Genomic DNA, 27,343 nt, shown 5'->3' on the forward strand with positions numbered 1-27,343 from the left:
ACTCCGAAGTGACATGAATATGTTTATAGTGACCAGATATTTTTCCTCAGGGTCTTAAATCTCATGTTTGTATGGAGACTATTTACTGGGATTATAGGAAGTTCAGCCCTGCTGATAGTACTGAGCTGTACCTTTTACCTATCACTGCCGCACCCATAACTAAAGTATAATTCCCTGTTGAGTATTATTTCTAAATAAAAACATACTGGCCTCCTATGTGTTATGTTGGCTGTCCCAGGTTTCCATGGTGATGCTAAATATGAACTTTTGAGTTACATATGATAGGAAAACTTGAACAAATACATGCCAGATATCTAATTTATCTCAAATTAAACAAGAGGTGTTTGTACTTCTGTGCACCATGTTTTTGTTTTATTTGAATCTTTCACATTTACAGAATTTTTTTACAGTGTAAAAGTCGTATCTTGGATACAAAACCCAAATAAATGCAATTTAAAAGCAGAAGAAAATATTCCAAACGTCAAAGACTACACAGACTTGATTCTAAGGTAAAACATTTGGAGATTAGAATAATTTTGCTGTTTCACACATTACAGACTATTTACACACATTCCTAACTGGGAGCTACCCAGTACAACCACAGTCTTCTACTGGTGGCCACTGAGCAACTCCACTGGATGAATTAGGAATTAAATACCTTGCTCATGGACACTTTCTCATTCAATTTCCCCACCCAGATTTTCCCAGCCGGTACGAGTATTTAAACCAGGATTTAAACATCCAGGTAACAAGCACACTTCTCTATGATTTAGGCTGCTGACTCCACATATTTGTTCCACAGGAAAACATCTCCACAGAACGATCAGCTTTGCTTTGCAATAGGACACCATTTCCTATCAAATTGATTCTGAGAAACTGAACCCCTGAAGACATGGTGTGAATACCTGACTTGTGATTGGTTAATACATCGACTTTAATTGAAGGTAGTTTTTATATGATTTTAAAATCTGTCCCAAAATGACATGGTTTGGTGAAAATGTTGAGATCCATATGAAGTGGTAATTCTTAATATATTTTACAAGGTGGTTTGATAGTGCAGTAATAAGCATGATATATATTATGAATACAGTGAGTCAGTTATCACCATCATCTCTAACTGTGCTGTTCCACTGTTACAGAGGCCTACACTGGTAAAATCTTCAGAGGGAGTTCATCCCATGTGTCAATGTATGGAAGCAGCTCATCAATGAAAGTGTGTGTGAAGGTGTGTATGTGTGTGTTAGTATCAGGATCAGAGAATGACAGTTTTCCTCCGTTCCAGTCCAGATGCAGTCTGATCCTCTGGAGCTTCTTCTGCACTGGGAGAATTGCGGCTGGATCTGATGGAGAGTACGCTATGTATTCACCATTATAGAACCTTATTACCCATAATCCAAACCATATGTCTTCATGCCTCTGGACAGACTCTTCTAACACACCCAGACTCCAGCCTGTATTTTCTCTAACCTCAACATCCCAGCTGTGAGTTCCTGAGTTAAAGCCCTCAGAGCCCAGAACAGAGCTGTAGTAGTCAAACCTCTCTGGGTTTTTAGGAAGCTGCTGTCTCGCTCCGTGTCTCATACTGGTCAGACCTTCAGATAGGAAGAGTTTTTGATTGGCAGTGTTGGGGTCCAGAATCACAGGAGTGTAGGAGACCATCTCCTTCATCTTGTCCCAGACTGTGAAGCTCAGGTTGCCCAGGTGTTTGGCCTCGTCTATCAGAGCTCCTGAGACCAGCTCTGGATCATCCAGCAGGGGGCGCTGGACTCTTTTCAGTGTAGCCTTGTAGTTCTGCAGGAACGAGGCGTCTTCAGCTTTCAGCTCCTTCTCTATGGCTCCGACTGTGTCTGAAAGAGCTGCTATCCCTCTGCTCAGACCCTCAATCTTCTTCTTCATCATCTGACTCTTCTGCTCCTCTTCCTTCCTCAGTGCAGTGATCCTGGCCTCCTCTTCCTCTTGTAGAAACTGGTGAAGCTTCTTAAACTCCTCCTTAACCTTCCACTCTGTGCGTCGGGCCTGGACCTTAATGTGGTGTGCTGTTTGATCACAGTTTCCTTTAACTTGATTAAACAGCTTCAGTTTCTCCTTTAAGGGCCCCAGTGATTTCTGGAGTGTTCTCTTATGATCCAGTGCGACTTCGTTAATGGGTTTGAATTTGTGGTCGGTGTGTGTTTCTGAATGCAGACAGACAACACACACTGGCTGCTGATGGTCCAGACAGAAGAGCTTGAATTTCTCAGAGTGCAGACTGCAGAGAAGCTCAGACTCTGCTGAAGATCTCTGATCTCTCTCCAGTAAGAAAGCCTCACACAGGTTCTTCAACACCAAGTTACAAGGTGGTTTACTCTGTGAAGATGTAGCCTTACAAACTGGACACTCACGCATTTGTTTCGTTCTCCACCATTCCTGCAGACAGGCTTTACAGAAGCTGTGGCTACATGACAGGACGACAGGATCTTTAAAGATGTCATGGCAGACGGGACAGGCGAGATTCTCCTCTGATGTGGAAGCCATTTTCTCTCTGAGTGAAGCTGAAAACACCCCGGGCAGACGAGGAGGAGTCAGCAGCAGGTTGGAGTGGCAGTATTCCAGTATTCCTTCCTGTAGCGGTCCTCGTCGTGGGTTTGGTCTAGAGGTGAATCTTATCGTCTGTCTCTCGATGTGTGTGTCTTCTCAGGAAGAAGTGGAAGAATGACAGCCTCTGTTTCCTGGTTTCTCTGTTGAATCAGACAAGGGGTGAGTTTCATGCCAACATGATGCTGTCCTTTACACACACACACACACACCTGCACACTTGCGTACACTAATGCCTTCACACATGTAATTGATGTACATTATATGATTTTTCCCCCCTTCTAACTTTCCCATAATTGTGCATGTTTAATACAAGAAAGTGAAACTGACAACTGCCACAACATTTTCTTTCAGCCATCTTGTCTAAAGCAACTCCATGACAGCATGGGCTTGCATGTTCCTTGATTTTAAAATCAAGTGCCGCCGCTGCTATGCCGTACGTGTTGCGGGGGCGAAATCACCGAGATGCTAGACGGCAGCGTGGAGCTTTGTTAACACGGGCTACAAATGAACTGTAGCAGTGGGACGCCCTCCACTGCACGCTAGTAAAAGTAACGTCCGGACGCGGGAAGCAGCCGTCACCATGGCTACCAATGGACGCCTCGCTCGCCCGGCCGACTGTCCCTTCAAATGCCACTTCCTGTGATGCAGTTCGGCGTCAGTATATAGTTGTTTGACTTGTTTATAATAGCCCACGTCTTGTATAGCTGTGTTTTATGTCCTTGCCGCTGGCTATAGGCAGTACGTCGGTCCGTAACACACAAAAATCATTCGACAAATCTCGGTATTCAAGGTCCTGGACATGACCGCAAAGTACAAAATTGTATGCGTCAAGAGATTCGTATGCCTTGAGTTTTTCTTTCGTATAGACGCTGGGTTTTTCCACAAGGTATACGAAGATGTCCGGCCACTGTAACTTTGGCCATTTAGTTGGATCCTTGACCCATTGACCCGACAGTGAGTCCGGGTCAGGAAACCTCACCCCATTGCTAAGGGTTAGCTTATTAGTGTAAGACAACCTGTCTTCTGCTGGCAAACCATTAAAATAATTGGAGAAGGCGGCCGGATGACAAAATACGTCGCTGTTTACAAACACAAAAAAGGTCTATTCAAGACAAAGCTGTTTTTGTCATTGATGAAAGCTACGCTTTTGAATGCGGGTGAGAACATTGTATTTAGGCTAAATGGAGCATTTAAATATATTTTGTGGGGCACAATGAACTTAGATTGCAAAACCAGTTCCATCTGAAACTTCCTTTATACAGTTAAGTGCAATAGACGTTCCACAATTGATATTAATTCGAAATGTCTTAAATGCAGTACTTTACCACTAACGTTTTTTTTTTCGCAATCTGAAAATCAGAGTTTGTCGGAGATCATGGCGCCATGGAGCTCTGTGTTGCTCAGAAGGCCAATGACTACAAGATGGAACCGAGGGACGGGCCATCCAACATGGCGACCGTTTCACGTGAGCGCGCACACGGACGCGGAGAGGATGGTGAGCCCCAGCAGAGTGGAATCACTTTTGATACAACTGCGATGTTGTGGCTTTATAAAGTAGAGTTAAATGATATATTATGTTCGTCAATGCAGCAGTGCATTGTTGAAAGCAACGGGAGTCAGTGTTTATATCGAAAACTAAAATAAACTCTTTAAAAAATGAAAACAATGGGAGCCTCTGGCTTCAGACCTGCTGTAGAACAGACAGTACTGTAGCACACACATCGCTGGGTTTAGACTTTTCACGGGTATTAATGGAGATAAGAACAAACTAAAACTAAACCGGTGTTACCTTTTAAGAAAAGCCGATGCATCGGTTCCTTCGACGCTTCGGGGAAACCCGCTGTGTCGGTGATTTCTCCTGGCACGGCCGGGCAAGGCGTCGACTCTCTGTGGGGAAAACCTCAACTTCAGGGTCGCTGTCGTGGCTGATCTCAGTATTCAGCTAACGGTAGCCTCGCTGTTTTCTCTCGTGTTTTCTCCTCTTCGCCGTTCTTTGTCGGAGCTGTAATGAAATCCCTCCCTCCGCTGCAATGTTACAAACCGATCTGCCCACAAAAAAGCGGCGAGAATGCTCAGATTCAGATTGAGACGAACTTTTATCGAGCATCGACTCCTCGGCCTTGGGTGGCTAACACAACACTTCCTGTCTGCAGCTCCTTCACAGTAAAAGCCTTCCGGTTATTCACGCTATTCTCGGCAGTTTTTTGGTCCCATTTTATTTTGTTGTTAGCCTCAGTATAACTATCTATGGAAGCCCGTTTCCGCCAACTGTTAAAAAAGAATCTGGCGCATTTTTTTTTTTTTTTTTCATCAAGTGAGATTTTCTTAATAGTATGAGTTCGTATCTCATAATTATGAGATGCTTAGTCATATTTATGAGATACTATGTCATAATTATCATATGAGATGCTAATTCATAATTATGAGATGCTAAGTCATATTTATGAGATACTATCTCATAATATATCATAATAAATCTCATATTTCTGACCTACACCCGCCACTTTATTAGGTACACCTGTGTAGTAGCGGCTGGTCATCCGTTGCTGTAGCCCATTTATCATAAGGCCGACAACTTGTGTGTTCAGATGCCCTTCTGCACTCTACTGTTGTAGAGACTGTTATTGGAGCATTTGTGGCCTTTCTGTTAGCTTGAACCAGTCTGTCCATTCTCCTCTGACCTCTGACCTCTTTCATTAAAGGAATAGACCGCGTCACTACAAAGGACTGAGGTATGTACAGTAATTTATAGACCTTTTATATTATTATTTATATTTATAGACCTTTTTCACAAACATGGCTACAGGGTATAGCTCTGTTCTCACCGTTGCCGGCAATGTTATAAAGCCAAAAACAGTACAGAAATTAGCGTTAGCCTTGGTTAGCCAGTTAGCATTTTGTGACCCTTGATCACAGTTACTTGCGCAGTCATCTGACAACAGAAACAGAAAAATATGTCAATGACAACAACTGTATTGTGTTGAAGCACAAAATTAGTGATCAGACAGAGTTATGGGCAACAGAACAATCAGTGGCATAAGAGAGCAGATGAGGCAGAGAGAGGAATATGCAGCGATGGGCCACGGTCAATGTCTAACGAGTTCTACTATTGACAGAGGATGTGGTAGCTTGCAGAAGAACTTTAGAGGTGTTTTGCTTGGTAACAGTACTCCAGCGGGACGAGCGCTCTGTAATAATCACAAATACATTTGATAGGGAAAGAGAATTAAAACACTGTTTAATTCAGCTAAAAATACATTACCAGACAGGGTCTGCACTTTGATCTAACTACCCTGGGTAAAGTTATGTCAGAATCACACATTTACATTGATTTGCTCTTAGAAAATTATGATAACATACTCAGTGTATGATTATATCAAACTAACCTCATATCACAATGCCTGTTTCCAGGACACTCTGAGTAATCCTTCACCCCATCCTGCTGAAGACCCCCATTTAGCAGACCAGGCTATGGCAGCAGAGACCCTTGGTGAGGCCGAGGCTTTTTTTGCTGGTGTGCCACATTCAACACCAGTGAAGCAAAAGGTATCCAGACATTGTACTGGTCAACCTGAGCAGCCACATGCAAGACTCCAACTGGTGCTAACAAGTCCAGAAACAAAAGGAGAAAGGACACGTCCATCCACGTCTGGGACCTACCATGCCCTCCCCCTGACATGGTCACATCAAACTGTAAGTCCTCACACACGCATTGTCACATAATTTAAAAATTACAACCACTTATTGACAACATAATTCAAATTGTCATTCACTGATCACCCCATTTGATGGTGAACGTCTAAAGAGTCATAGCTTTTGAATGTCACTTTTGTAATAGATCAATTTGTATGTATTACTCAAGATAACCTGAAAGCAACAAAATATAAATTATGTCTAGTAGCTGTCTGATGGTCATTTTGTTCTATGTAGGACGTACAAGCACAGGCTGGACAAGAAAGTTTAGAGCACAGTTTTGAGCAAGACGTCAGCATGGCCTCAACTGCTGTCCCTTCAGACACCAAAGACTTAAGTTTTGTTCCTCCTGGCTCCACTTCAACTTCAAGTCCAACTACAGAGGAAGACGAAGAATTGGGGATGTGGAATGAAAGGAAATGGTTGGTCAACGAGTCCAAGTTGATGCAACTTTTCAAGACTTGCCATCAGTGTGGAGGGGGAATACTGGAACCAAGTGTCACCACTGCTGGGAGTCTCATCCGCTTAAACTGGGAATGCTCAAATGGACATAGTGGGCAGTGGAGTTCCTGTCCAGATGTTCGAGGGATGCCAGAAAACAATCTTCTTGTGGCAACATCTACACTGTTCACTGGCACCACATATACAGTCATTGCTGATTGGGCTGGCCTGCTCAACCTCCAAGTGCCTAAAAAAACAACTTTTATTCAATCCAGTCATCATATCTAATCTCTGTCATTGACATAGCATATAAAGAGCAACATAAGGCCAGCATGGAATGGCTGCTGCAGACGCAATATGTGCTCAAGAAGGGAGTGCATGTGTCTGGAGATGGGAGATCAGACAGGTAAATATACTTTATTTATTGGTTTACAAAGTGTAGTCTCTCTAGATTGTAGCAGGTTATTGAGATAATTGCTATAATATTGGTTTGATAATTACTTGATCCTTGACTCTTTACAGCCCGGGCTTCTCCGCCAAATACAACACCTACAGCTTCATGGAGGACACAACCGATGAGATTACCCTCTTCGAGTTAGTGCAGGCAAGTGTAACAGTAGATCAATATATCATGTAATCACAACATGAGAACAGTTGTTATTGGGCATGCATGTTTAATGTGTGCTACATAATTTTTGTACAAAGTTTCTACCTACCTGTGACATGCATTGCACATTGAAGATGTATGTCACTTATGGGACGTGTACTTATTATATTTTGTGGTATAGGTGACAGAGGCATCCAGCTCTGCTGCTATGGAGCCAGTAGGATTTCAGAGAGGACTGGATTATCTCCTGGATCAAGGTGTTGAGGTGGAGGTGGTGACAGATCACCATCTATTAGGAAGATAATGTGGGAAGATTACCCAGACATTCATCATGAGTTTGACATCTGGCATGTTGTCAAGGGTAAGTCAATGGTAGACAAATTATAACTTTGCAAAAGGACGGAATGTAAAAGAATGATTATCCTCATCAGGTTGTCACACATGAAGTGTTGAGGGTGGAACAGAATCTGGGCCAGCCACTTCACAGGTCTTTATTGTCTTAAAAGGTCTATTTACATGTCTATCAAGTAGGGACAGAGGAGATTTGGAAGTGGGGAGGGATGGGAGGGGGATGTCTGGGTCAGGTACTGTGTGTATTACAGTGTGAGGGAGCGGAGGGATAGTGGGGGTGGGGTAGGCTGTTGTGCACGGAGGACTTGTAATGGCCGTGATAGGGGGCTGGGGTTGGATCAAAGATCTTTTGTCTTTAAAGACAGCAGTAGAAGTTAATCATGTCACTTACCAGTGTAAAGGCCCTGACACACCAAACCGACATCAAAGAACCAGCGGCGACGAAGGCCGACTGTTGCGTTGCCTCACGTCGCCTGTGTCTGGTCCAAAAAGTTGCACTTGAACACACTGCAAAGACTACAGCCAACAGCCAACTAGCACGTACGTTCTGCGCCTGCGTGAGGGGAAATAACTCTCCATACCAGCAGGTGGCGGTAGTCTGTATTCGTCATTCAAAAAGGGAAACCGGAAGACCTAGGACTGCGGATATACAAACCGTAAACAAAGCAGCGTTTGCTTACCATTTTCACACCACTCTCGCTCATCACAGACGGTTTCGCTACTTCTAATTGAGAATATGTCTGATAAGAAGTTGCAAATGGCACTGGCGTTGTCAGCCCTTGGTCTTTTGGTTGTGGAAGAAGAAAGGAAGAGGCGGAGGCGAAAAATAAGGAGAAACCGCACTAAATGGGTGAAATCATGGATACTCCAGCAACAGGCTCAAGGGGCTTTCCCGAACCTGTCGAGAGCTGGAGATAAATGAAACCTCAGATTTTAAAAATTTCGCTCGGCTCTTTCCTGTTCAGTTCCACATGTTGAAGGAACTTATCAGTCCAATCGTCCAGAGGCAAAACACGAACTACCGGGATTGTATCTCCGTGGGGGAACATCTGATGATTACACTGCGCTTCTTGGCAACAGGTATGTGTATTTAACATTACAACACTTTTTACGTTTGTATATTATGCTTTTTAAGGTTTGAAAAGTGCTTGGATTTTGAATAAAGTGCTTGAACTTGCTTGAAATTTATAATATAGATAACTGAGTTATGTGCTTGTTAATATTTACAGGGGAAAGCTTCAGGAGCCTTTCTTACCAGTTCCGAGTGGGAGTATCAACAATTCGGCAATTCGTTCCTGAAACCTGTGCAGCAATCTACCAGGTTTTAAAAGACAAATACCTGAAGGTATGTGTGATATATCTGTTTTCTTTTTTAGATACTTTGAGGTTTATAGTGCAGTCTGTAGGCATTTGGACAGCGACACATGGCCACATGACTACATGTTATCACGGGTCTGACATATGAAACTAGCTGACATATGAAACTAGCCTTCATGGGTTTTACATTGTATTTTCTTGTTTTTCAGTGCCCGGACACAGTGGAAGAGTGGCAGCAAGTAGCCGATGGATTCCAGGCTCAGTGGAACTTCCCAAACTGCCTAGGTGCTCTGGATGGGAAACACGTCAACATTCGCCCCCCACCAGGAACTGGATCAACATTCTACAACTACAAGCATACATTTTCCATAGTCCTGATGGCACTGGTCGACAGCAGTTACAGGTTCCTGTACGTAGATGTTAGTTGCAATGGGCGGATTTCAGATGGCGGAGTGTTTGGAGGCTGCTCACTGCAGGATGCCCTGGAGAATAGAACATCCAACATCCCTGCCCCTGCACCACTTCCTGCTTCTGACCAGCTGGCTCCTTATTGCATTGTGGCAGATGAGGCATTTCCCTTGAAGGAGTACCTCATGAAGCCATATCCGAACCGCAGGCTATCTGTAGAGCAACGCATCTTCAATTACAGGCTGTCGCGAGCTCAGAGGGTGGTAGAAAATGCTTTTGGCATCCTAGCCAACCGTTTTCGAGTCTTTCTAACCACCATTAACATTCAAGACACTGCCAAAGTGGAGGACATTGTTCTGGCTTGCTGTGCTCTGCACAACTTCCTGCGGACCGAGAGCTGTGACCTATACATGGCAGGAATCGTTGACCAGGAAGGACCGGATCATGACACTGTCCCAGGAAGATGGAGACAGGACCTTGACCTACGGCAGGCCTCCCTGCCACACACAACCAATGCCACAACACGAGCCAAGCAGCACAGGGATGAACTATGCCGTTACTTTATGTCTGATATCGATGTGTCGGTGTGGACTCTGCTCCACAGATGGTGGATTCTGCTAGGGGAGTGCAGGGCCTTGGCTCAGCCTCAAAGAAGCAGGGCTCCACTGGGGTGCTGGTCCAGGTCTCATTGATGGTGCCATCTGAGGGTGAATCAGAATCAGCAGCAGCCGCCGAAGGTTCCTTTAAATAATATAAATAAATTCAATGATGGGATAATGGGAGAGTGAAACCAAGTTAAAATATGAAAGGCTACATGTGAATAGAGGGGTAGAAACCCCTACCTGGACAATCAGTGTCCACTCCACTTCTTGCAAATTTGTATTTACATTTTTAGCAGATGCTTTTATCCAAAGTGACTATACATTCAATGATGGGATAATGGGAGAGTGAAATCAAGTTAAAATATGAAAGGCTACATGTGAGTAGAGGGGTAGAAACCCCCACCTGGACAATCAGTGTCCACTCCACTTCTTGCAAATTTGTATTTACATTTTTAGCAGATGCTTTTATCCAAAGTGACTATACATTCAATGATGGGATAATGGGAGAGTGAAACCAAGTTAAAATATGAAAGGCTACATGTGAATAGAGGGGTAGAAACCCCCACCTGGACAATCAGTGGCCACTCCACTTCTTGCAAATTTGTATTTACATTTTTAGCAGATGCTTTTATCCAAAGTGACTATAAATTCAATGATGGGATAATGGGAGAGTGAAACCAAGTTAACATATGAAAGGCTACATGTGAATAGAGGGGTAGAAACCCCCACCTGGACAATCAGTGGCCACTCCACTTCCAAATTTGTATGTACATTTTTAGCAGATGCTTTTATCCAAAGTGACTTAAGTAAGTAAGTAGTTCAGTTACCCTGATAGTTAGGTTGGAAGTGGTCTCCTTCCTTTTTGTGTGGGGCTCTAAAAACTGCAGCCGGGTCAGGATCCATTGCTGCCTGCCAGTCTTCTGTGCTCCAACACTTCCTGAGGGTGCAAGTTTCTTGTACCGGGTATACTGGGTTCGCAGAGAATCCCACTTCTTCCTGAGCTCTTTCTCTGAAAGACAAAGCCAAGTTTTAAGCATTGTGCCTAGTTAGCATGTCCAATTCATGTCTATATGCAGTGCCAACAAAGGTTATTTTTGCTCTTCTTGTTGCGACAGGATGGATTCAAGACACTAGTAGCCAGCTAGCTAGCTAGTACATAATAACAACACAACTGCCTGTTCCATAAAGCGAGTTTACCATGTGAAACCGAATCAACTGAAAATGAGTCAGACTCTGGCGGTAAACAGAAAGAACAAATGATATTTACCGTGCGTTAGCGAACAGTAACACAAACAATTACGAACAGTTTCTGCTAAAGAAAATCTTACCTGATATAACAAGTTTATTTTCGATCTGACGCCAGAGTTCTGTTTTCACCACTCGGTTGGCATAACGTTTTTCTGTAATGTCGTACAGAGCTGGCCTCTCCTGAATCATGCTGATCAGTTGGTCTTCAGTTTCTTCATTCCAGACGGCCATGTCGTTGTGAAGATATTTGCGTATTGGAATAGAGATGGAGAATGGAGAAGAACCTTCTGTGTGTGCCCTCTTGACTTCGTCGTTTGCTTTTGCTTTCGTCACTTCCGCTTCTCTTCTTGTGCCAATCAGAGTGATCTCTCTCACCGACGGGCTCCGCCGCCGATTCAACATGCTCAATCGGCCGAAAAGCCGCAGACAGGGGTCCGACTAGTGCCAACGGTGCGGGACACACCGCAAAAACTAGGGACACAGACACTTACCGACGGCCGACATTGGCCGACGGCCGACCGTCGGCCTGGTGTGTCAGGGCCTTAAGGACATTCATGGAGGAGTCGTTGAGAATTGCTTCTCCAGCTTTCCAGAGTACTGCTGTAGCGATACCAGGGAGACATTTGAAGAAAGCCCACAACCTTTCTGTTGCGTTCGTGAATCAACACCAAATGGCCTATCACAACAAGTGGTCATAAAGGTGTCTATTAAGACACAGTCCATGGCTCAAGGAGTTGAGTCTACGCCAGCCAGAGATGTCTCCACCGGACAGCTCATGAAATTAACGACAGGATACTACCTCGGTGAAGAGGTTTGAAACTCTCTCACACATTCCACAATTAACGACCTTTATCTTTCAGCCATCAGGAGGAGAAGGACTCAAGAACTCAGGAATACTAATGAACTACACAATCACACACCCATACTTTTCACACATCTGAATATAGGGAATCACCCTCCTTTCTTCATTTGGAGTACCAGACTGTTCTGATTAATCAAAAGGGACCGTCACCATTGGTGAACATCAAAGAACTAGTGATTTGCACGGATTCAAACGATGCGCGTCTCAGTTTCTCCTGACACCTGACGCACTGGAAGCACAAACAGGAAACCTGTTAAACACAAAGAGTTGTTCATGGCCTACGACCAATTGATGGAACAACACGACATGCAGGTGTTCTCGATCAGGGGCCACTCTCGTGTCCCTGGCATACACAAAGAACTCATTGACTTGTCTGATACTTTAGCCAAGAAAGGCGCCCTGGACGGGATTCCCTGGCTGTTCGAGCTGGAGTCTCTTCCCGCTCCACCCGCCCCTCCCATCTGCGCGGTCACTAGGGCACGGGCGACTGCAGTTCCTGCACAGGCTGCCCCTAGTCTGGCAACTGTCTCTGTCTCGCCCGCGTTTACTGATTCAGAGCTTGTGACTCTACAATCACAGGACCCGGCCATCCACGCAATGATCCTGTACTTATCCGATGCCTCTGCGCACGTGATCTCTGATTCTGACTTTCTTTCCACGCCTGGCTTGACGCATCTCTTTGCTGCGAGGAACAAGCTGCTGCTCATCAAGGGCCTTCTGGTTCATGTCTCCAATGACCTCACTTCACCCATGTTTGTGGTCCCTCTGAGCCAAAGGGGGGTATTGCTCAGACATGCCCATGACTTGCCATGCGCAGGCCATCGAGGGATCAAAGCAACGTACATGGCACTTTAGCAAGTGGCCTACTGGCCACACATACGACAAGATGTGGCAGAATACATCAAAGGCTGCCTGGTTTGTTGCCAATTTCAGCCATCAAACCCACTCCACAGAGCCCCCTTACAACGTAGGGGTATCTCATTTCCGTGGTCAGACCTCCAAATCGATTGGGTAGGACCTCTCACAAGGTCAACCAGAGGCAACAAGTATTTACTCACGGTCACTTGCGCCTTCACCAAGTGGGTGGAGTGTCTGCCGGCACCAAATGATACTGCCCAAACCACCGCCTACTTGCTAATGAACCACATCTCCCGATTTGGGTTGCCAACTCGTGTCGATTCAGACAGGGGGACCCACTTCACTGCCGAAGTCATGAAAGAACTCTGGCAACCACTGGGTGTAAAAGCCCAATTTCACATCAGCCACCACCCTCGGGCCTCAGGCCAAGTCGAACGGGCCAACCGAACCGTGGTCAATATACTAAAAAAGTATGTTGCAGCCAATCACAAAGATTGGGACGTCAAGTTGCCTCTAGTCCTGATGGCCAGAAGGGCAACTCCCCATGAAGCAACCGGGGTCTCCCCTTTTGAAATGATGACGGGCAGACAAATGACTCTTCCGTTGCATCTTCTCTATCAACCAGGTGAAGCCAGCATGGCTACGGCATACACCACCCACCAATACGTGGCTGATCTGAAAGATCACTTGAAAGCGACCTTCGCATTCACCCAGAAACACCTGGAAAAGAGTGCTGAAGGACAGAAAGCCTACTATGATCAAAAGGCATCCCAAAGCGAACTCCAAGTGGGGGACAAAGCCTGGTACTACATCTTTGCCCAGCCAACTGGGAATGCCAACCAGGGTTCGGAGAGAATTGCCCGAAAGCTCCTTCCCGATGGGCTGACCCCTACTTGATAGTCGATAAACTGTCTCCCATTGTGTACCGAATCAAGATCCACAAAGGTCAGAAAGAACCAGTCTTGAAATGGGTCCACAGAAACCAGATCAAGCCACACAAAACCCCCATGTAGGGGACGCTGATGCCCTAGTTAGGGTATAAACCCATCAGTTAAAACACCTAGGTACTGACAAGTGCCAAACATAGGCGAGTGTCGTAGTTGTCCTCATTCACAGTAGTTAACCTCTCAAGTACTAAACCGCACAGCGATAATTCAGTGTTAGTATATCCTATTGTTGTTCACCTCTTTGTTTCTCAGTACAGCAAATCACTGCGAGTGGGGGTGACTTAAAACACCCCAGACTATAATATTCATCAGATTGCCTGACATCAATTGAGATTTCCAGGAAGCCAAACACTAGCCCAAAAGGCCTGTAGCGCTGCTTGCCTCGACGTGACGATAACACATCAGAGACCAGCTGTTCCACCAGCGTCTGCCGCCGAGTCCGTCTCTCCAAGCTCAGCGGGACCAGACAACCCGACCGGCAGGACTTCCCAACTGAACAAAGTAGGCTCTGATCATCCACGTCTTTACTGCTGAGAGTTGATGCAAAAGTTTAGATTCAAATTACTTAAATAGATCAGGAAAAATTTGGCTTTTATAGTTTAGTTGCCCCGTAGCTTTCCGCCTTGTTTCTCTGGTTGATTGATCCATACATACCTCCATTTACTGCTGCCAATTCTTATTCCCACATTTCATTACCATTTCCCTTTCATTCTTATTTTGTTTCATTGCATGTCATGTCTGTTTATAATCTATAGTTTCCGTGCTTCATTCTGGTGATCAATATACGTGCCTTATATTGCTTATCTCATTGAATATTGTTATGCTTGAATAGTTAAATAAATATTCCCATTTATTACAGAGAAGTTGTTATGTGTTTCCTTACTTGCAGAGTAAAGTAATCCCTGAACTGAAAAGATTTCACGATCTTTAGACTGATGACTGATTAGTATAAGTAAAGGTCCTTCATCTACGAAGGTGGTGCCCCTTTCGAGTGTAAATTGATATCTTGATCAAAGTTTCATATTTTCATACCGTTACTAAATTCTAGATTTGATAATTTCGACTCTACACGCTACAGGGCATATTAATTATCTAGCCAAAAAACACCTTTTTTTTTTTTAATTTGCAAGCATATGACTTAAATGGAAGTGTTGTGTTAGCCACCGGAGGCTAACTTGTTGCTCGATAAATTCAATATCACTCAGGAGTTTACGTTAACAAGCAATGAGTTAGCCTATTGAATGAGTGAGTGAGTGAGTGAGTGAATGAATCCTAATTTAGTTTGAAAGCATACGTTCTCTGAATAATAGGCTACATATTGAAATTCCTCGTCAAGACTGTCAATTTTGGTGCTTTAATTTTGAAGGCGAGATTGCGCTGAACTGGAAGTTAATTTGACGCTAAAACTAGCATAAAATGAACAACAAATATCGATTGAAAGTAACAGATTCTACAGCAGCATTGTTTCAGTAACATTAAGTGAAACTTCCGTGGCTTTCTTTAAAGAAGCTCATTAAACGACTGAATGATTGCCATGTACCATAAATGAAGACATTGCACTTTCAAACCCGTTCTTTGTGGAAGTAGTCTATATTATTGTTGAGCGTGCCGTTCATTCAGGATTCCTAGTTTCACTTTCAAATCACTATCCAAGCTGTCCAAGTCAAGCAGCATTGTACTTCCATGTTGAGTCGTTCCTTGAGTCGTTTTTATTATTGTATTCCGTATGCGGGTTACGTACGTACTGACACTTGACAACCCGAATGAACGGCTTGCTCAGCCAGCCGTTCATTCGGGTTCTCGAGTTTCAGTACGTACGAAACCCGCATACGGAATACTGGAACTCGACTCGACACGGCAGCGATACTGAATGCTGGAGTTGCTGCTCGTTGCCGACAGCCTGCAAATGACACTGTGCCTGCGGTACTTTACCACAAATCTGTTTTGTTGTAGGGACGATAAGTTGATAGACATGGTTTCACTGAACAAACAAATAATATTCTTTGTATATAGTACTGTATGTCCTTGTATTGAACGGTTGTATAGTTTTGTGTCATGTGCCGACTTGTGTTTTTCCCCTCGGGGCTTGCCGTACTTAGATACTGCTTTGTTGAATGATTAGTTCATGTGCCGGTTACTGAAAACTCGAACTCGACTTGACATGGCAGCAGTATCGAACGTTCGACATGCTGCTTGTCTCTTACAGCCTGCATACTGTGTCTGCCCAGGTAGGCACACTGCTTCGGTTTCCAGCTTGGTTGGTAGTTATTTATCCTTTTGGTGTAACTAATCTTGTACTTCGTCTTAAGCCATATAACTTATAACAAATTTAAATAAAAGTATGCTTTTGTACTGTAGTTAATTATTTTCTTAAACAATTACACACACCAAGTTTGAAAACTACTATTACAGTGCTTCTCTCACCATATGAATAGACAAGTATAATCAGTAAAACTAAAAAGTGTTAACATTTACCAACATGCATGACTTATGATAACATAAGTCACCATCTAAAATATAATGAAATAGAACAGTAATTAAATAGGATATCTGGCCCTCTACTGGCCTAAAATGAGTACAACACTCAGTGTGTAGGCACACAGGACATTGCCTGGAGCTGTATGAAGACCAGATAACTCCGTCCAGAAAAAACTTGAAAACCTCATTTAGGATGTACTGACCCGACATGAACGAATCAACAAAAAGACTCGCACTTCCCGGCACTACTGTGAGAGAATGAATGAATCCTAACGGCCACTGGGGGGCAGATAGGCTAACTAAGAAAGAGTGAATGAATCCTAACAGCCACTAGGGGGCAGATAGACTAACTGTGAGTGAGTGAATGAGTGAGTGGCAGCCAGCTGCAGACCGGGAGAAGCCCCTCCACAAAGAATCATAGCAATCTACATGTACACATAGCTGTATTGGCTTGTGTGTATGCACAGGCTTCTGTTTATCTGTTGATATTGGTTAGTAGGGAATAGAAACTTGGTTTTATTTTCTGTCTGTTGTGGTTTCTTTCAGTCTGTTAATTACTGCATCAATGTATAATACAAAACTTATTTAAAAAAATAAATCATTGCCATTTTAATGGTGAAAGAATATGTTCATCACAAGTTATAATCATCTGAACCCAGACTATTGTCACTGTGGGCCCAATAGGGAGGGAGAGAGATAGATAGATAGATAGATAGATAGATAGATAGATAGCTCTTTATTGCCCCCAAAGGGGAAATTGCAATTTTTGCAGCAGCAGAACATAGCAAAAGAACGTGCCATACATGTATACAGTAGTTTAATATACAGTGTAGTACAATGCAAAAGTAGTTGTATGTACAGTGCATGTGCAATGTATGTACAATGATAATAATAACACTACATTATCTCTAGGAACCAGTAATCCCTTAAAATAACCTTACATTTTCATTAATTTACATTAATTCAACCCTTAATTCATGCAAAATCCCCTTAAAATCAATGAATGGAGTTATTAATGGAGGAGACCCCATCGAAACCTCCTTAAACAATTCCTTAATCTTGACTCCTTACTTTCTAATTTAATGTAAAATTCAGGGAGACAGGAACTTTCTATTAATAACTCATTAATAACCCTGTAAACATGCACGAAAGGCATGAAAAATCCCATAATTAGTGTCTCTGTGAATCAACCCTTGAATAAATCCCTTAAAACCCCATGATACTAACCTTACTTTTTTAAAGCTATGTTATTTTTAATGGATAATTAATGTTTATGCAATGGAAAAATTAAGGACATTTCAGGGATAAAATGAAGGGGTATGGTTTAAATAGTTATAATAGTCAAAATAGTAAAAATAATCATAGTAATAACTCTAATAATATTAATAACAACAATAATAAATATAGCCGCAAGTGACAATTGTCAGGGTCCAAGCACCTGATGACCTCTGCGGTAAATGTGTGATGTGGACCAGTGTGCAAGTGTGATCCCTTTGGCATGTTTGGTCTCTGAATGAAAGAATTTTATTTCCACAATTTATAGTCACTGAGTTATGACCATTTGAAATTTAAAAGGTTGCTGTAGTGCCCCCTATTGGCGAAATGACACCAAAGATTTAGCCCATTACCTCAGAGTAGATACCTGCACAAGTATACCGAATTTGGTTAAGATAGCACAATGCGTTCATGAGTTATGGCAAGTTTTGTAAAATAGACCCCACCCACAGCATTTGACTAAACTTTGGAAGCCAATTATATCAAAACGGTATAGAATATCAAAATCTTTTGATAACTTTTAATCATGGGAGTCCAGAGATTATGCACACATTGCCTAAACGGTCTAGGAGGAGTTAGCAAAAAAGAAAATTCAAAATGGCGGAAAATCTAGTTAGACTGAATGGGCGTGGCCTGTAGGCCTATAGATAGATGTGTAATGCCCCAAAGAATCCAGAGTAACAAGATTTTGATTCTACAACTTACGGTTCAGAAGTTACGGACCAAACTGTAAAGTGGGTTGTTATAGCGCCACCATCAGGTTGATTGGTGTAATGTTTTTTGCCTGAGTAGTGGGTGAGACTTTGAACCTATCTGCCAAGTTTGGGACCTGTAGCCCTTATGGTATCTGAGCTGCAGATACTTTTATGGCAGAATAATAATAATAATAATAATAATAATAATAAGAAGAAGAAGAAGAAGAAGAAGAAGAAGAAGAAGAAGAAGAAGAAGAAGAACTAGAAAAGGCAAAATTTTCTGAAGAAAATTTGTGTGCTTGCTTCTGCTTGAAAAGGTAGACAGTTGAAGTAATTTGAAGAAGTTTCAATGTCTTTAAAATTTGAATATGGATCTTAAGCAATTTATTTGACAGCCAAAAGTCCTGTAGTTATCAATACATGGAAGGATAGGTACTAATGTTTTTAAAGGTTGTAGTAGTATGGGCTGTAGTAAAAGCAGCAGTTGTAATATCAGTAGTAGAAGTAATATAATTAGCAGTAGTAGTAGTATTTGGACTATCAGTATTAGAAACAGTAGAAGTAGGAATAATAGTAGTCGTAGCAATAGTACTAGTTGTAGCACCAGTAGTAGTACAACAGTAATAGTCGTAGTAGTTTCAGTGTTTGAAGTAGTTGAATTAGTAGTTTAAAATGGTAGCAGTATTAGTAACAGTAGAAGTAGCAATAGTAGTAGTAGTAGTAGTAGAATTTGGACTATCAGTATTAGAAGCAGTAGAAGTAGCAACAGTGGTAAAAGCAGTAGTAGTAGTAGCAGCAGCCGTAGTAGTATAACAGTAATACTAGTAGTAGGTTCAGTGTTTGAAGTAGTTGAATTAGTAGTTTACAATGGTAGCAGTATTAGTAACAGTAGAAGTAGCAATAGTAGTAGTAGTAGTTGCAGCAGTAGTAGTAGGACTTGTAAAAGTCATAAGTCATAAAAGTAGCACTCAGTACTAGAAGTAATACAATTAGCAGTAGTAGTAGTAGTATATGGACTATCAGTATTAGATACAGTAGAAGTAGCAATAGTGGTAGTAGCAGCAGTAGTAGTAGTGAAAGCATTTGTCATTCTAGTAGTTGTATAATAACAATATCAGAAGTAGAAGTTGCAGTAGTAGAAGTAGTAGTAGTGGCAGTAGTAGTAGTAGCGGTATTAGAAGTAGTAGTAGTAGCAATATTAGAAGCAGTATTAGAAGTAGTAGTAGTAGCAGTAGTACCAGTATTAGAAGTAGTAGTAGTAGCAGTAGTACCAATATTAGAAGTAGTAGTAGTAGCGGTAGTAGCAGCAGCAGTAGTTGTAATGGAAGTAGCATCAGTCACTGTAGATGTAGTGGTAACTACACGTGTGTGTGTGTGTGTGTGTGTGTGTGTGTGTGTGTGTGTGTGTGTCTCTCTGCCTCTCTCCCTGGTTCCTGCCAGTGAGCAGGTGTACTCACTCCCTAATCACACACTCTCTATATTAGAGTGTGGAGACTGTGGCAAACTCTGAAACAAATGTTCATAACTCAACAAAACTACAAATGCTATCACTTAGATATTTACACTGTGAGTGACAGAAGAAGCAGGTGAACATTTTGATGTGTAATATATGTATTTAGTGTTAAAATTGTGGAAATGATTGCAGTTTAAAAAGAAAAAGGCTGTTGAAAATAGGCATACACAGTATAGCACTAGTGTTGAACAAACATTCATAACTCAAAAACCATTCATAACTCAATGCTTATGTAATGAATCCTTAAAATGAGTGGTATTCCCCTTAAAGAAAAAGATAGTTTGTGTAAAGGACCTCATTATCTTCATCATCAGCATCATCAGCATCACCATCACTGTGCTGTTTCACTGTTACAGACACCTTCACTGGTAAAATCTTCAGTGGGAGTGTATCAAGAGTCAAAATGTATGGAAACAGCCTGTCAGTGAAAGTGTGTGTGAAGGTGTGTATGTGTGTGTTAGTATCAGGATCAGAGAATGACAGCTTTCCTCTGTTCCAGTCCAGATGCAGTCTGATCCTCTGGAGCTTCTTCTTCACTGGGAGAAGAGTAGCTGGATCTGATGGAGAGTCTGCTCTATATTCACCATCAGAGCATAATATTCCCCTGAATCCAGTGTGTATGAGTCTCTTCCTCTGGACAGACTCTGCTAACACACCCAGTCTCCAAAATGTATTGTCTCCAACCTCAACATCCCAGCTGTGAGTTCCTGAGTTAAAGCCCTCAGATCCCAGGATCCAGCGGTAGTCAAACCTCTCTGGGTTTTCAGGAAGCTGTTGTCTCTTTCCACGTTTCACACTGGTCAGATCTTCAGACAGGATGAGTTCTGGATTGGCAGTGTTGGGGTCCAGAATCACAGGAGTGTAGGAGACCATCTCCTTCATCTTGTCCCAGACTGTGAAGCTCAGGTTGCCCAGGTGTTTGGCCTCGTCTATCAGAGCTCCTGAGACCAGCTGTGGATCCTCCAGCAGGGGGCGCTGGACTCTTTTCACTGTAGCCTTGTAGTTCTGCAGGAACGAGACGTCTTCAGCTCTCAGCTCCTTCTCTATGGCTCTGACTGTGTCTGAAAGAGCTGCTATCTCTCTGCTCAGACCCTCGATCTTCTTTTTCATCATCCGATTCTTCTGCTCCTCTTCCTCCCTCAGAAGAGCGATCCTGGTCTTCTCTTCCTCTTGTAGAAACTGGTGAAGTTTCCTAAACTCCCTCCTAATCTGCCTCTCTGTGCGTCGGGCCTGGACCTTAATGTGTTCTGCTGTTTGATCACAGTTTCCTTTAACTTGATTAAAGAGCTTCAGTTTCTCCTGTAAGGGCTTCAGTGATTTCTGGAGTTCCTCCTTGCGATCTTGTGCAGCTTCGTCAATGGGTATGAATTTGTGGTTGGTGTGTTTTTCTGAATCTCGACAGACAACACACACTGGCTGCTGATGGTTCAGACAGAAGAGCTTGAGTTTCTCAGAGTGCAGACTGCAGAGAGGCTCAGACTCTGCTGAAGCTCTCTGATCTCTCTCCAGTAAGAAAGCCTCACACAGGTTCTTTAATGCCAAGTTACAAGGTGGTTCACTCCTTGAAGATCTTCTCTTACAAACTGGACACTCAGTTATTTGTTTCTCTGTCCACCAGCTCTGCAGACAGGCTTTACAGAAGCTGTGGCTACATGACAGGATGACAGGATCTTTAAAGATGTCATGGCAGACAGGACAGGAGAGATCCTTCTCTGATCTGGAAGCCATTTTCTCTCTGAGTGAAGCTAAAAACACGCCAGGCAGACAGCTCAAACAGGAAGTCAGTCAGTCAGTCCTGGTGCCACTCCCTCCTCTAGAAAGTTCCCTGAAAGTTCCCTGAAAGTTATTTTCACTTTGAGTCGTGGTTCTTCTAAAACAGTATTCCCAGTATTCCCTCCTGTAGCTGTCCTCCCTCAGTGGAAGTCGTGGGTTTGGTCTGAAGTTGAATCTTATCGTCTGTCTCTCGGTGTGTCTCTTCTCAGTGAGGAGTGGAAGAATAACAACCTCTGTTTCCTGGTTTGTCTGAGCTGAGTCATATAAGGGGCGGAACTTTGTCAGACCAGGGGTGAGTTCCAAAGTCTCTTTTTACACACAAACACACACACACACACACATACACACACACACACACACACACATACACGCACACCATTACATCCACTCACATAATTGATATAGATTACATGAGATGGATCACAAACATTTCTATTTACAGTCCTTTTCCCATCTAATTTTTCCTGAAATTGTACATTTAATACAGGAATGCGAAACTGTCATAAAATGTTCCACTCCACTGAAGACAGTGAGTGCAATGAGACTTTACACTTAGTTTGTTGATAAGATTCAGCATCAACACACCCAGGCCTCATAGTGTTCCTTTATGTTAATTAGAAGAACCATGTCAAACATCAGCAATCAGCTAGTATTTCGGGGGAACAGATTAGAAGATGGAAATATCGGAAATCTTTTGTTCATGTTGTCTTTGATTCTTAGAATGTTGAGAAATAATAACATCAAATTGGAAAAAAATTCTAAAGAAATAGTGGAGGGGAGAAGGACAATATAAAGCTGCTGACCTAATAATAAGTCAGGATCACTTGTCATGAAGTCAAGACCATTATTCTCCCTGTGTGAATCCAAGCAGCGCCTGAGGGAGTTGTATTCCCTCAGTACGGCCTGTCAGGCGGTGGCTTCCTACAAGGCTGCCAGTCGTCGGCACACCTCTTTCTGCAATGAGCCGACCGCGAGTGATGGGCATGATCATTGGCCTGCCAGACTGCATTTCTCAATTGATTCCTCAAAGGCAACAGGTATGAAGTGATAGGATCTTAGGCAGCACAATGGCACATCGCCTTCTTGGAAGCATAGCAAGAGTAGATAGCTGCAAGGCAGTCTGTCAGGCAGCTGCATATGAACCTGGCCTACCTGGCAGCCAAGCAATAATAGATTGTCTTGTAGGCTGCTTAACGTCCTTGGGTCTCTTGAAAGGCGCTATATAAATCTAAGTTATTATTATTATTATTATTAACAATACCAGGTGGCAGGAGGAAGCAAAGCAATACAGAGGCAGTCAGACTGCCCTGGTGTCACTGTGCTGCCTCAGAGACTGCTTGTATTGTTTAGCAGCATGTAGACCACTTTGTACCTGCTTCCTTTGAGTAATCAATCGTGAAATGCAGTCTGGCAAGCCAATGCTACTTTTTTGAAGTCTTCAGAAGTCTACTTTTTAGAAATGAAAACCAAAAATGCAATGGAATGCAATGAGCACTGCCTTGGAATTTGAGAATCTTTTTTTATTGTCGGCCTTATGCTGAAAACACTGAAAGCGTCACAACACGGAGCATCATATGACGTGTGTCACATGACACCCCTATAGCACAAACAAGAAGCAACTGCCAATGCGTGTCAGCAGCGTTGTGCTTGTGATCCCCGGCTCTTCTCAGCATGAGTAGAGGTGCAGGCACATGGATGCTGAAGAAATAGAACAGAGCATGAACTGTTGCAGCATGTCAAGCAGACACTCGTGGACGTGCACCTCGACACTGCCAGCGTGTGTTGTGCACATTGAAAATAATAGTTGAAGCTGCTGGTGTGTGGTTGCCTTTACAGTTTAGGAGTTAGTGGCTAAAATGTAAATTTGCATGTTATAGTGCCACCATCTAGCTGATTTTTATTGTGCATCAGGTGAGAGGGAGATTTGAAACCTATTACCAAATTCGATTGCTGTGACACCCATGGTGGTGCCCGTGCAGACCTTGGGATCTCTGGGAACACTTGGATGGTTTTCTTCCTACCTGGCCGACCGCACCAATCAGGTTTCATAGAGAGGTTCTCTTTCCTCACCATGTATCCTCACCACTGGGGTGGTGAGGATACACCACCCCTATTCTCACTTTACACTATGTCCCTTGGCTTGGTCATCACGTCACACACATTTTCCTACCACCTCCTCTGACACACAGGTTCAGGAACCCATCTCTGCATGCCTGGCTGACATCTCCAGGTGGATGTCCTCCCACCACCTCAAGCTCAGTTTGGACAAGACTGAGCTGCTCTTCTTCCCTGTTCCCTACAAGATCTCTCCATCACCATTGACAACCAACTGTCCTATGACGCCCACATTGCAACCACTGTTTGATCCTGCAGATTTGCTCTTTACAACATCAGTCGGATCAGACCCTACCTACCTACCTACTAAGTTGTTTTACTTGCCTAAACTTAACTGTTAGCTAACCTTTTCATTTGATGAACAAGTGAAAATGGCGTGTCCACTTCGTACTATTGTTACATAATCCAAATTGTGGTGGAGGAAAATAATCTTCACATAATTTGTGTCCACAACACGTAGTCTGCGTTTCAGACTGCGTGCTCATTTCACAAAATTGTATGAGATCACGTTGTGTGGAAGCTAGCTGATACTACTAGGCTGCATAGAAGGTTCAATATATCCATTTGCTAGCTTGCAGACAGCTAGTATTGTTTAAAGCAGCATATTGCAGCCTGACAGGCCTATAGTTTTTTGTCATGTTTGGATATTTAGGTGGTTGGGTAGAATATCGTGCATGTTTCCATGCATAATCACTACAATGAGGGATACAAAACACAGAATTTTTTGGGAAGAAATCATGTCACCAAACATTTAACTGCCTCTGAAGCTAGCTAGCCATTAGACACTACCTAGTCAACCTAGCTTGATTTATCAAGTTGATATGTTCCCAACACAATCCAATCATTAAGGTTTTGCAACTTCTTGATCAAGCGGGGAGATAAGATGATTTGCTGAGGAGATTAGCAAAACACAGTGTGACATGGCTTGTGATTGGCTAGGTAAGGAGTGGGGCGGGGCCAGCTGAAGCCTTCCAGTCAACACTCAGGGAACAAAAGTCCCTAATCATGGTTGTTTATTTACTTATTCTTTTATCTTATTTACTTATTATTTTATCTGTGTGTGAATGTAAATATTTTGTGAAGCATGTTGTCTTTTAATAAAATATGAAATTGGGAAAAATAAAAAAAAGACAATATAAAACTGCAGTGGAAAATAAGCAGCTGTACGATTTTATTGTTACTGACATTAATTTGTCCACTTGTGTAAACATAATCACATACTTTTATCAAATCAAATCTAAACGTCTACAAGACAATTTATTTTTCTGTAATTGTTCATTCTTATTTATTGATTTTTATTTTGTATCAAATGAAGAATAGAGAAAAACAAGTTTAAATCTCTTTCTCTCTCTGTTTCTCTAAATTTGTTCTCTCTTCCTCTCTTTCCTTTCGCCCTTATTGAAAAACTTCTTCTTCCTCTTCTCTCCCATTGGTCCATGCTCCCTGTCCCATCTTCTGATTGGTCGATTCTCCTGCCACTCAAAAATGTCCTCCAACAGCGAGTTTCCTCTGAGAGAATAGCTGATCCGGGACCAGGAGAGGGCAGAGCCACGGTAAGAGCTGGAGACACACACACACACACACACACACACACAGAAGAAACAGTTGCAGCCTCTGTTTCTCTTCTCTGTTTTGGCTTTATTCTTCAAAAACTGATGAGTATTAAACGGTCACATCACAGATGCCCATAACTGTTGCAGGCAAAGACTTTAAGCCATATGTAAACTTGGTAACACTTAAGATTAGGGAACACATAATAACTATTAATAAATTGCTTATTAATATGCATATTAGTAGTGTGTTGGTTCATTGTTAGTCATTACAAACCACTTATTAGCACCATAATCTGTTACACTATTGTATTCTACAAGTATAGCCCCTTAACTCTGGGTTTTCCCTCAGCAGCCTCCTCATTAGTGCTTATAGCAGTCAGTAAGGAAGTTGTTGCACATAAACTGATAAACTTTTAGTCTGCTTAGCTCAGTTTGGGGCTCGTCAGGTGCTAGTATCACAGGTTATTGAGGGAAATGATTAAGCTATTGAGGGAAAACCCATAGTTAATAGTTAATATGTGTTCCCTAATCTAAAGTGTTACCGTAAACGGTAAAAAGATGCTACGTGTATCTTTTTAACATCAATAAATCATCACCGTATGAATTTTTGAGATGGTATAATAGTATAATTTCCGTAAACAAACGAGACCATCGCTAAGAAGATTCTCAGCCTCTACACTGCAAAAAGGAAGTTGAGTGACGTCCATAGTTGTCCGAAGCCGCCTACATATATATCAGGACCTACATATTTTTATGATATCAGTATAATATGAATTTCTACCATGCCATAATATCATATTGTGAAATTTTGTTTAGGTTCCTGTTGAACTTGCCCACCTTCTGCACACTGCTGTCCATCAAATGCTTGCTGGGGATTGCTTTACGGCACAAAACAGCTGAAAATGGAACCTTTTTTACTCTTTGACACACACACACACACACACACACACACACACACACACACACACACACACAGGGTCATACCCGTAGTAGCCGTTCATGTAGTTGATGATCTCGCTGTAGCGGAGAGGGTAGTCCCATACCTGGACGTCAGTCAACTGACCATCAAAACCTGGGATGTCAATCACAGGCTCACCTGTCCACACAGACTAAACACACACACACACACACACACACACACACACACACACACACACACACACACAGATACACAGACATATGCAGAGAACGAATGAGAGATTTAATTTGCTGGTTGAAGGTGACGACACACCTTCCATCCTTTTACCTCTCTCTCCACCTACATGTAAAACCCACAGCTGAATCCAACAAGTTCAAGGTTGTTGAAAGGCATTCTGGGAAATGCAGGAAATCACTAACTAGAAGTAGAGAAGGCAGGTTGAGGGAAAGTGGGTAAATGACAACACTTCATCACTAAATAACTCCTGAATGTGTTGAACATCACAGACTGATGCGATCTAACAGCAGAAGATGATCTGAAGGAAATTTTAATTAAAATCTTCATCTTTTCTTTCACTTTATCTGTTATTCTTTTAATCTGACATTGTGTTTTATACATTGTCTTAGCCTATGTAATGGCTGTATTTTATGTCGTATTTATGTCTTTTATGTTTGTTTTAAAATGCTAAACACTTTGACTGCAAGTCTACAAAGATGCTCAACAAGTAAAGTTGACTTTCTATGCTCCTCTGTCCTCACCTGCACCGGCAGCTTCTTCCTGACACTGATTTTCCCGCCGCTAAACGTCTGGGCCACGCCCTTCATTGTATCCACGGTGACGCAGACTCTGGTCCAGAAGTCCGGTCTGACATTCGACCAGAACGTCCTGTAGGACCTGAAGGACAGGGAGTAGTAGCCGCTGCTAAATGACAGCTCGCACCCACCAACGGGGCTTCCTGACAGCGTCATGCGGGAGGAGCTGCCGGGACTGAGGGTGAAGATTGGTTGGTAGTCCGTTGCCTCGGCGACGTAACGCAGACACACGGACACACCTGCAGGGGTCAGAGTTCACAGAGGTCAGTGTTGATTAATTAGTTGAATTTATTTGACAA

The 27,343-nt window shown here is 42.8% G+C and overlaps 2 protein-coding genes across 2 annotated transcripts in view; both read right to left on the reverse strand.

The window, feature by feature from the left end:
- Positions 1-365: 365 nt before the first annotated feature.
- On the reverse strand, positions 366-21,600 carry LOC139931612 (E3 ubiquitin-protein ligase TRIM35-like). The gene is made up of 2 exons (XM_071925155.2): positions 20,529-21,600; positions 366-1,200 (listed from the first exon to the last, which is right to left on the reverse strand). Exons 1-2 carry the CDS (start codon positions 21,598-21,600, stop codon positions 1,184-1,186), a joined length of 1,089 nt encoding a protein of 362 aa, XP_071781256.2. The 3' UTR covers positions 366-1,183.
- Positions 21,601-24,907: 3,307 nt separating this feature from the next.
- The window catches only part of LOC144539372 (uncharacterized), a 5,878-nt gene continuing 3,442 nt past the window's right edge, over positions 24,908-27,343 (reverse strand). The window contains exons 3-5 of the mRNA XM_078283876.1: positions 26,991-27,283; positions 26,298-26,422; positions 24,908-25,320 (exon numbers count right to left, since the gene is read on the reverse strand). Of these exons, the coding sequence (XP_078140002.1) occupies positions 25,119-25,320; positions 26,298-26,422; positions 26,991-27,283 (620 nt within the window). The 3' untranslated portion in view covers positions 24,908-25,118. The remainder of the gene's footprint in view (positions 25,321-26,297; positions 26,423-26,990; positions 27,284-27,343) is intronic.

Source organism: Centroberyx gerrardi, chromosome 5, assembly GCF_048128805.1.
Source record: "Centroberyx gerrardi isolate f3 chromosome 5, fCenGer3.hap1.cur.20231027, whole genome shotgun sequence".
Taxonomy (NCBI): domain Eukaryota; kingdom Metazoa; phylum Chordata; class Actinopteri; order Beryciformes; family Berycidae; genus Centroberyx; species Centroberyx gerrardi.

Bases quoted from the DNA above. Each gene is read 5' to 3' on its own strand.
- LOC139931612 (XM_071925155.2), bottom strand. From the start codon at position 21,600: ATGGCTTCCAGATCAGAGAAGGATCTCTCCTGTCCTGTCTGCCATGAC.